Raw genomic sequence first — 11,031 nt, 5'->3', positions numbered from 1 at the left:
ATGTTTTATGTATTTTCTACATATTAATAGGCTATAAAATAAGCCTTTGAAACCCCTAATTTGTCATATTGTTCGGAATCCCCTGGAACCACTTTCGAAAGATTTTGAGCGACGCCTGACCACGCCAATTCTATCTTGTCGGGGCATCGGCCCCCGCTGAGGACCTCGGACCCCCCGTCGGGCAAATCCTAGCGCCAGCAACTCTGGAGAGTGGAGATGGATTTTCCAGTACGACGTAAGCCTGGTTCTCACGAGAGCCCTAGTATCCGGATCGGGAGCTAACCGTTAGCGCTAACCGTTAGCACCTGTGTGAGAACGCCCGATCGATGAGCGCTAACCGTTAGCAGTATCCAGATACCGCTAACGGTTAGCAAGCGCTATCGGTTAGCAAGTTGAGCGCGTTTCTATCATCAACCAATCACACGTACGCGTTTACAATTTCCAGTTTCTTATTGGCCAATGATTCGATCATCATTTGGTATCCGGATCGGGATTTTCTCGTATGGACGCACGGCAGCTAACGGTTAGCAGGATCCGGATCCTGCTAACCGTCAGCAGCCGTGTGAGAACATAGCCAATGTGTGTGACCGACTTAACGCTTCAACACATAAAAGCCTGGTTCTCACGAGAGCCCTAGTATCCGGATCGGGAGCGAACCGTTAGCGCTAACCGTTAGCACCTGTGTGAGAACGCCCGATCGGTTAGCGCTAACCGTTAGCGGTATCGGGATACCGCTAACGGTTAGCAAGCGCTATCGGTTAGCAAGTGAGCGCGTTTCTATCATCAACCAATCACACGTACGCGTTTACAATATCCAGTTTCTTATTAACCAGTGATTCGTTCATCATATTATGTATACGACACGACAGGGATAGTCATCATATTAAAGCGTACGATATCGTAGAATTTTGAACATGTTTGAAAAATTGTAGTTGCAACATCGCAACGTGTGAGACCGATTTTAGCTAAGACTATAGTCTGTATAATTATGTACGTAGGTACGTCGCAACTCGCACGCAAGTACGTGTAGGCTATGTTCGCACACGGCTGCTAACGGTTAACAGGATCCGGATCCTGCTAACCGTTAGCTGCCGTGCGTCCATACGAGAAAATCCCGATCCGGATACCAAAAATATGATGATCTAATTATCACTGGCCAATAAGAAACTGGAAATTGTAAAGGAGTATGTGTGATTGGTTGATGATAGAACGCGCTCAACGTGCTAACCGATAGCGCTTGCTAACTTTCTTTCTTTTCTTTCAAGACATTTATTAACTTCCATAGAACACAAAAAGATGCAATACAATAAGGTTTAAAAAAAAACGTAAACTATGGAAGAAGGCATGATCCCGATAAGACAAAGATCTTGTGATGGGCATGTCTGAAAAAAAAAAGTCAATACAGACAAAAAAAAAAAAAAAAAAAAAAAAAAAAAAAAAAAAAAAAAAAAAGAAGAGCCATAAAACAAAAAGAAAAAACAGGAGAAAGAAAAAAAATAAACGAATAAACAAACAAACAACAGAAGTTCATGCGAGAGCATAACATAACCGTTAGCGCTAACCGATCTTGCGTTCTCACACAGGTGCTAACGGTTAGCGCTAACGGTTAGCTCCCGACCCGGATACTAGGGCTCTCGTGAGAACCAGGCTATATAGTACCGTATTGTGCATCCACCAATACGTCGCACGTGCGCATGTGTGTATTATGAGATTCCTCGCGTTGCTATCATAACTTTGTAATTAGACCTAGAACTTTTAATCGTGACTAAAATTGTAAAAACACTACTTATATTTACTTGGCCATATACGCATTCATCTTGAGTCAGTGTCAATCCATAGTCAGTAGACGAATAGCATTAAAATAGGCCTACCACCTACCTGTGTGCTCTCGATTTTACAGGATAAACCACTGCATACACTCTATCAACAGCTAAAGTTGTTAACGTCAACACAGTAACAGCATAGTTAGTCTGGTACAAAAATGTTTGTAATTTACACAAGACTGTTCCATATTGAAAATCGGACGCAACATACCACGAGATTGATATTGGAGTAGCAAATATAATAAACAAGATATCAGTAATAGCAAGATTAAATACGTATATATTTGTTACCGTTTTCATTTTTCCATTTTTAATAATGACGTAGATAACTAGAGCGTTCGCTGGGACACCGACGACGAACACAACTGTCGCCAAAACGATGGTAAAAGCTGGAGGTATACTATCCAACAAAAAAATAGTACCATTGTTCGGAAACTCATCCGAATAACTCTCGTCCATATCGTCTTTCGGCCAGTTGTACTACGGCGCTGGATTGAATGATCACTATTGCATAGCCACTACTGTACTGCTGTGAGTAAAACACGTTGGAGCTTCTAGGGTAGTAATTATAATGTGTTTCTTAAATGTTTGATTTGTCTATAGATTTCAGCTATGACGCGCGGCGCGAATTCAACGTGACTCTTCTGAATGGTTCATCTTCATATGAGCAGACGATAAAGCTAACGTAACGACATAGCAATTCGATATCTCATGAATACACTCCCGAGGATACGAAAGGCTGTATAAGAATCGATGTCCAATTTAACCCAATGAATGACTTGTTCAGTATTCGAATGTATAGGTCAATCCGTATTCACATTACTTTGTTTTAACCTTCAAAACATCCCTGCAAGACAGTTATTAATACAATGTTAGGAAATTGAAACGTAAGAGAATATCATTTTGAAACATATTTATATCCAACCAATGTTATTAAATTTCAGAAAAGCCAAAGGTCATATGCCAGCATCATATTCCCTGGATTCTAGTTGTCTGTGGTAGATTTTTAGAAAACACTAATTCAATGAAATATCATTTAATTCTGTTATTAAAAATTAATCAAGTAAACTATTGTATTTCAATGAGACACGCATCAAAGTTGATTTACGAACGTTTTACTACAAAAAATCTATTAATTACCAGCTATTTAAAAAGCCTAAAGGAAAGGTACCGTATGATTTATTTTATAAATATTTTGAGTTTAGTTATATATAAATATAACGAGTTTAGAACATGTTTTACATTTACAATTAAAAATCTTTCGGTTAATGTAGCAGCTCGTGGTGACCGTGTAAGAACAATTAGTTTTCTAAACTTGTCATACAGGTATATAAGGAATAAGATTTCTATAGTCATACCCATAATATGTTTGGCATAGGCCTACATAATATGTACAGCATTAAGATTTTTTTTGGATAATATAGCGATTCTTGATATTCAAAGCTTGAATCTTCTTCTTTAAAGTTTTGGTAAAGACTTGCATTAATTAAAGAGTTGAAAATGATATTTCTATTTTATTTCCTTGAAATGTTTAGTCAATTAGGCGATTAGTTTTGATAAATTAGAACAAAACAATCATGACCACTAAAAGAAGATTGGCCTAATTACAAACGGAAATGCACACAAATTCTACCGAAATATCACGGGCCTAGACCCCTAACATCCAGGTTCCGTACAGTATTTCATCTACACAACTCATGGATGAATAAAAATGTACAGATGATAAGTAAATAGTCAGCAGGTTTTTTTTTTTCCTTTTTGGTGGGGGTCATTTATGAGAATAATTTTCCGCACTCTCTCCTGCAAATATCTGGAGTCACCCCAATACCTCACAGCCCCGCGAAAGGCCTCCAAAGGCGGCCTTTTTGCGAGTAGACTTAATTTGATTATGGGTAGACTAGAGATTTTACAAGCGAAGTGTTTTTATCTTTTAAAGCCCTGGTATTTGGTGGATATATGATGGGGGAAATTACACAGAAAATATCGATTGTGTGCCAAACTATAGTTGAACAAAATTTGTATGACTGATACTGACACGATTATGCTTGTAACTTTACTTTTGGCATGAAAATACTCCTATAGGGTTATTCCTACCAGGGAGTTGGTATGTTCCTGGTCCTGCCCAATTGCCTGAGCCAAAAGAAAGTTAGAGCTGTCAAAGTATGAACGCCTGAGCAGGTAACTGTATTTGACATAGGTCTGAATGTGGAGGTCCTCCATGAGAAGCAAACATTAGAACCTAGTTCAATATAATAGAGGAAAAAAATATTAGTTTAACTTTGTGGGAAAAGCCCAATTCAGGAAACGATACTTCTAATACAGTTACATTTGCACAAACAAAGCAAGACATGACAAGGTCTATTACAAATCACGAACAACATACAGTCAAAGTATAGACGCCCAGCAGACAAGTATATTTGGCATAAAAGTGGAGGTCCTCCATGAGAAGCAAACATATTGAGGCCGATTTAATGGACTTGTGAAACCCATAATTCGTGAATATTCCTTTTAAATTTCCATTCATTTTGGTGTTGATAGGCCTTGGTATTCACACTATTCACAGAATCAAGGTCAATATGATAGAAGAAAATCTATTTTTACTTTTCTGGGAAAAAGCCCAATTCAGGTAATGATACTTCGCATACAGTTACATTTGCCCAAAGAAGGCAACATCGTGACAAGTTTTATTACCAGTCACCGACAACAATAAATGTCCGTCGACCTTGCAAAATATTTGGTCGCCACCCATAGTGTGAATACCAAGGGCTATCAACACCAAAATGAATGGAAATTTAAAAGGAATATTCACGAATTATGGGTTTCACAAGTCCATTAAATGCGGCCTCAAAATCATACTTTGTCTGAGCGTCTCCCAGCCGGGGCCCTAAAAAGCCTCAGTCTAAGCATCATGGAGGTATAAAAATAGATTGTTATACCTCCATGGTCTAAGGCTAGCTTTGCTCGCAAGAGCAGCCAACCCTCATTATAAAATCCTACCTACGGTCCTGCAAACATAATGTATAGAAATATGAAATATGCTTTATTTTTTTTAATTTTAGATCTGTAAAGCCTGCTTATTATTAGACCTATGCAACTATTCGAGGATTGCTTTAAATGCTGCACTTTACCACTTGTCATGCTACTTAAAACCGTCAGTTCCCAACAAACTTCAATTTTGCGAGAATTGAATTTATGGTGGTGCCAGTTGCAGATGCAGGACCCCGCCAGGGAGAGCCTCTTTGAAGGAGAACTCAACACATTCGTTAGTGGGAACCTTTACAGAAAACGTGGCTGTAAAATCGCTTACGGGTCTTCAGCATCCAAAATCACTAAAAATTGTTAGAGCTTCCAGGCTTTTCCTTCTTCTGGGACATCACCCCTTCCCTGCTGCTGGGAAAATATTGGCGCCCATTGTGACCAGTGATGCGAATCAAATTATGCCAAGGGCTGATGAGAAATTATCTAAATTATGCCAAATTTTAAAATTTGAAGAAATTATCACCCCCCCCCCACGCCTAAAATGAAAGCAACATTATTAATTAATCTCATGTTTTCTTTCTCCCCAAAGGATTTTTTTCTCCCCGGAGCGGAGCGAGCTTCCCATTACCGGAGAGTGGGGAGGGTAGCCAATCGGACTCCACTGGCTCCACTACTGATTTCGTTATCAGTATTTTACTAAAACTAACAATATAAAATAATGAATGTTTTTTTCATCCTTAAAATGGATATCAGTAGGCTCACTGTGTGTTTTACCTTGTAGAACTAATGACTGGATTTATTCATTTTTTTCTGTGAACTTTCATGATTTGACTCTCAAACACGGGATTTATTTTTTTCCTCTCAGACATAAGATTGATATAATCCTTTTTTTTCTCCTTTTTTTTAAAATATAATTTTGACAAATTTAGGGGAGGGGCCCTTTTTAAACTTCCATTGAAATCTATACTGTACTCTCTGATTTATTAGGCCTACTTCACCATAAATGTATTGTATTTACATTGCGAATTTATATTTAATTTATAGATCAACTTAAATCAAAGAATATGTCCCCATTGTTTGATTACATTCTAAAACTCCTATTACAGGATCAATTTCACATTTTTGTGTTCCTCCTTAATAGGGACACCCTCCAGGGGATATGCCTATTAAGGGGATTTCAAACATAAATGTAAAGCCTATATTATAAAATACAGGTTTCTCTCTAAATAAAGACCCCTCCAATTAAAGACCTACTCCAATTAAAAACTCACTTCTGCGGCCCTAGTTAAATGCCTATCTTTTATCATTAGCTGTTCCCCAAATTAAAGATTCCCTCCTTTGGAGACCAAACACCATGGTTTTGGCGGACCCAACTGAAAACTGTCCGTCATTTAAAGACCACTGTGAAGTAATATTAATGCACTATTTTTCTATAATAAATTGTATTTTATATATGACAAATAGAAGTATTAGTGAATGCACTGTTTTGTGTGCAGTGTTTTGTGGATATTGAATTATACCTCTATGATTGAATAACGATAATGTTAGTGACGATGTTAGTAATATTTAATGGAAAGACATTGGGCGTCTGGTTACCATTAAATGTTTTATTAAGAATAAACAACAACATGCTTTACATCCATTTTAAAACATTTAATGTAGTATGTTTTTTTATTTCCTTCTAAATAGAGAAATCTAAAGACCACATTTAGTGCCCACGAGTCTAATATTATGATTTTGGCAGAAACCCAACTAAAATGTTCCCTTCGATAAATGCATTAACATATAATGGGGATTTTAATGCAGCTTTGAATTAGTGAGTAAATGAGCAAGTATAGGTGAATATTCACCTTGCCGTACTATTGTTTTTTGTATGTTGTGAGCTGAATTTGAATTAAAAAAAAAATAGGATGATGTTGTTATGGTGATTTGGGTAGAACCAGCGCATGTGACTACCGGGAAACTGTAAAATAGAAAATTGTATTCAAATTTAGGTTTGACAGTGCCATTTTTGGCCATCTGGGGTTTCATGATCATAACATTCCTTACCTCACCCCCAATCATACTGGGTCTCTATCTGTAAAATGCCCTCACTGGGCCCCCACACCCTAGGTAAAGAATTTTCAAAAAATCTCAAGCCTGTACATTTTTCTAACTTGGAATCTTTGTGGTTGGGTTGAGGTTCGATTTTTTAAATAAAAAGGTTCCACTCTAGGTGCCGGGAAAACACATTTTGATACTGTAAAGTATTCTCTATACTATTTTTCGACGGATGATTCAGAGTTCCCCATGTGTTGGTGTCGGCACTGGTGTTTTCCCACTTTTTTTAAAGTACGGTATGTCCTATAGGCATTATTTTTACAGGTTTTACTCAAGAACAGAGGGGAACAAGCTTTAAAGTGTGAAAGCGCACAGCTTTGACAATGCTATAACTGGACACAAAAGTTAGTATTATTCCTTAATAATCACCAAATCACGCAATTCGTGTATTAATTTGTTTCTCTACACGAAGAGGCATAGGTCTACCAGTGTCCGCCTGAAATGTCCCACCCATATAATTAAACAAATTCAGGTGACCAAATTTTTAAATTATACACCAGATGCCCCGAAAATGGCACTCTGAGACTGTAAAAAACAGTACTCTCTACTTTTTTCTCGACGGGTCCAGGGTTTTGTTCCCCCAGATCGTAGGTGTTTTCCCACTACCAAAATATATTGACTTTCTGCACCTTCTTACCGATTTGAGTCAACAATACATTGGTGCGCGTCTTAAACTGTTGGACCTTTCATATAATTCGACCCTATTTCTACCCCTCCTGTAAATATCCTTCACTTTTGGCGTCCTTAGTGTCCGGGTTCGCCCATCAGAACCCGAACCATTGTATTAGGAAATCTTGTTATAGAGTGAGCCTGACAAGCACCAAGGTTTGACAGCAGAAGTTAAAATTATGCTTTAAATGGGAATATTCGGTGTGAATCAGTGTATTATAAAATGGTGAAAATGAATTGTTCCTCGGCATGAATTGAGAAATTTATTCTTTGGTTAGTAACTACAAGATACATAAATAAACTAAACAATATATATATATATATATAACAAATACACGAATACCACTTTTTCAAAAAACAAAATATAAATCTTCAATCTTTTATCACAAAGCCAATACTCTAATTGGAGACAGAAGCCAGAGACCACTTCAAGTTTCAGATCCTAAAAGTGGTCTTGAATTGGCGGACAAAATGTATTTAAAAAGAAATTATGCAATGAAATATACTTTTGTGTTGTGATTGTAGAAAGTACTGTACAGTAAAGTATTTCTTTAAATTGAGTTTTATTCAATACAAAGACACATCATGTCTGTAGAACATAAGGGAACGTTTATGAAATGTTCATACTTTTTAGGCCTTATAAATGAATTAATCAAGAATCAGGGTAGGCCTATTATGCACCATTAGTAAACCGTTTCTTTGAATAATGTTTAAAGTAGTAGTGCATCTGTATGGTAATTGACGAGGAGGTTTTTTTTCGTTTTAATATATTTAATTACAGGTATAAGATAAAACATATTATAAATATTATTGTTTTCAAGATGATTAGGTCATTACACTGATTACACTGATGATATATCTCAGTAGCGGCGCTACGGGTGGGGGGGGGCTAGGCAGGGCTACAGCCACCCCCCACCCCCGTCGAAGAGCCCCTCCCCGTCGGGGAGAATAACCACAATTCGTCGGGGAGAAAAAAAAATCAAAACAATTATATATGTAATTTGTACCGTACATATCAATAGATTCTAAAATTGAATAAAAAGCCTTTGAAACCCTTAAATTGTCATATTTTCGGGGGACTAGGTCCCCTGGACCACTTTCGAAAGGTTTTTAGCGACGCCCGACCATGTCCACATTTTTTTTTTGTATTGTCGGGGACATCAGCCCCTGTCTCTTATACACATCTATGGAGAACCTTGACCCCCCCGTTCTCATTTTGGCTACAGCTGAATAGAAATTTCCGTGCTCACCGCCGTGAGAGAGAGAGAGAGAGAGGGAGTGAGAAAGAGAGTAGGTCTAAGTCTATCCATTGATTCATGTCCCAGCCCCCTCGACGACTTAATTCATAGGTGTTAGTCAACGGCGTTATTATCAGTCACAAAAGTAGAGCAACCTTAAGCTTTGCAAGTCAGACAATCCCTCACTGATGGTTGAAAAGATAACTCTACGCATTATCTACGTGTCTTGTACTCCTCAACAGACGATTACTTGCCCAACATAACCTTTTGAATCTGCAAAATTAAGCTAATAACAATAACTAAAATGATCAATTGCATGTCACATAATGTAAACGTATGCACTTGATTCTCTGCTGCTGTTGATTTTATGAGAACTCATTCCGATTTTCTTCTAAAAAGTCGATCTCATAAAAGTGTTCACTGAAGCTATTTTAAGCTTTACTAAAGCGTTATCTGGTTAGTAACGATTCGCACAGAAACAACATACCGGATTATGCAATAAATAAATATTAAAATAAGGTTAGATGACCACTATATGTTCCTTTCTGAACGTCAATTAAAGATCCTTTCCAAGACTATTGCAACAAGACTATAAAGTTACTGTTATCATCAATCTTGTTCAACCGGTTTTGTCTTATGTGAAATTAACATCATTTTATAACATTTAATAAGACTGAATTTCGTTTGAACTTTGTTATTGTCTACTCCGCATTACGATTGGATTTAGTTGAATTTCTTTTTATACAGACACTTAACTGTGGTGTAATAAATATCCGGTTTTGTATTATTGCAGTTATTTAGCTAAAGCCGTGATTTACATTGTCCTCTTTAATTTATACTGTACCGTACTTTACTAGAGGAGTTTATTGGTGACGCGCAGCGTGTAAGACGGACATGGTTAGATGATGTTATAACAACGTTTGCATTTTGGAAAGTCAGTTTGCAGACGATACTGGGTTCTTCATTTAAAGACACAAAGCCTATTATAAAACATATTATGAAAAGCATCTACTTGTTCCATTTACCTTCTAAATTACGATAAAAGTCACAGTAAGATAGGATCAGTAATAAAATTTAATTAATGAATACTGACAAATCTGGCTTCGAATTCGGGAAAAGCTGTAGTTATGTATTTACTACGCATATGCCTACCTAAGATATGTATGACTGAAAATTCAACTGCTCCCTACCTGTACTACTATTCAATGTAGTTTCCCACTTGCCTTAGGAATTATGATGCAGTTGCTAATTCAATGAATTATTCTAAAGCTGATATAGTTGATTTAAGGTGCAATCGATGTTTAGTAGTATTAGTATGATCTATTTTAGCATTATTAAATTGTGTACAGACACATAATAATGTGTATAGACACAAGCATAAATTGCACTCATTTAAAGTATGCTTTTGTTCAATAATTTAAATTATCGTAGGACCTATATTTAATAGAGGAACACAGCATAATTATATGTAGTTTCAATTCAATTCAATTTTCTCCAGAGACTTTTTCGGTATTGGCCTATATTAGGCCAACGGTCTTATAACATAAACGTTACATGTACCGAATGAACCAATCGTTTTGGGGTTCCTGCTTTCATCATTATAACTATCATTATATTTGTCTTTCATTATATATATTAGGCCTATTTATAGCCCACATTAATTTGTTTGATTTAATGCTTTTTACAATTTTATTTTTTTTTCATCACCGCTTCCTGTTCTTGGTTTTAATTATGTTTAGCCCTTCAATTATCATTAGCTAGTCCATTAAATATAGTACCGGTAATGTTTTCCCACAGCCCACCACTTGATCATCAATTGTTCTCCCTTATCACTGCCTATCTGTACATATATCATTAATCCTTTATAGTATGCCAACTTGCCATTTACTTAACTATTGTTTCTCAAATTGTATATTACCAAGAAACTTTCACAATATGTTCATTTTATGTCAAAGCAGAAGCAGCAGTAAGAACATAAACAAAGCCCTCAGTATAGATTCAGTAGTTTTTTTTTTTTTTTAAATTGGTGAAGGAAGAACATTTTTAAGATTACAATAAAAGTTATTCCATATTTGAGGGGCAATATAAATAGCATTGAGGCTAGTACATTTCAGTTTCCTCTTTCTAGTTCTAAGTTCTCATTTACCGTTGGTGTTGTAATTGTGGCGATATGATTCATTTGCAAGTATACTGTACACATTAATTTACTATTTAATTCATTA

General features: G+C 36.6%; 1 protein-coding gene across 3 annotated transcripts in view; it reads right to left on the bottom strand.

The window, feature by feature from the left end:
- Positions 1 to 11,031, bottom strand: part of LOC117114976 (G-protein coupled receptor 54-like) — a 52,782-nt gene that overhangs the window by 16,095 nt on the left and 25,656 nt on the right. For 2 of the 3 annotated variants that reach the window (XM_033258605.1, XM_033258604.1), the window contains 2 exons: positions 3,918 to 4,062; positions 1,879 to 2,670 (listed from right to left, as the gene is read on the bottom strand). In XM_033258605.1, coding sequence (XP_033114496.1) covers positions 1,879 to 2,282 — 404 coding nt within the window. In that variant the 5' untranslated portion in view covers positions 2,283 to 2,670; positions 3,918 to 4,062. The remainder of the gene's footprint in view (positions 1 to 1,878; positions 2,671 to 3,917; positions 4,063 to 11,031) is intronic. The other variant, XM_033258606.1, reaches the window with a different exon arrangement.

Source organism: Anneissia japonica, unplaced genomic scaffold (genome assembly GCF_011630105.1).
Source record: "Anneissia japonica isolate Jap-2015-1 unplaced genomic scaffold, ASM1163010v1 scaffold284995_len508010_cov190, whole genome shotgun sequence".
In the NCBI taxonomy this organism is placed as follows: Eukaryota; Metazoa; Echinodermata; class Crinoidea; order Comatulida; family Comatulidae; genus Anneissia; species Anneissia japonica.
This window is presented reverse-complemented; position numbering and strand designations above follow the sequence as displayed.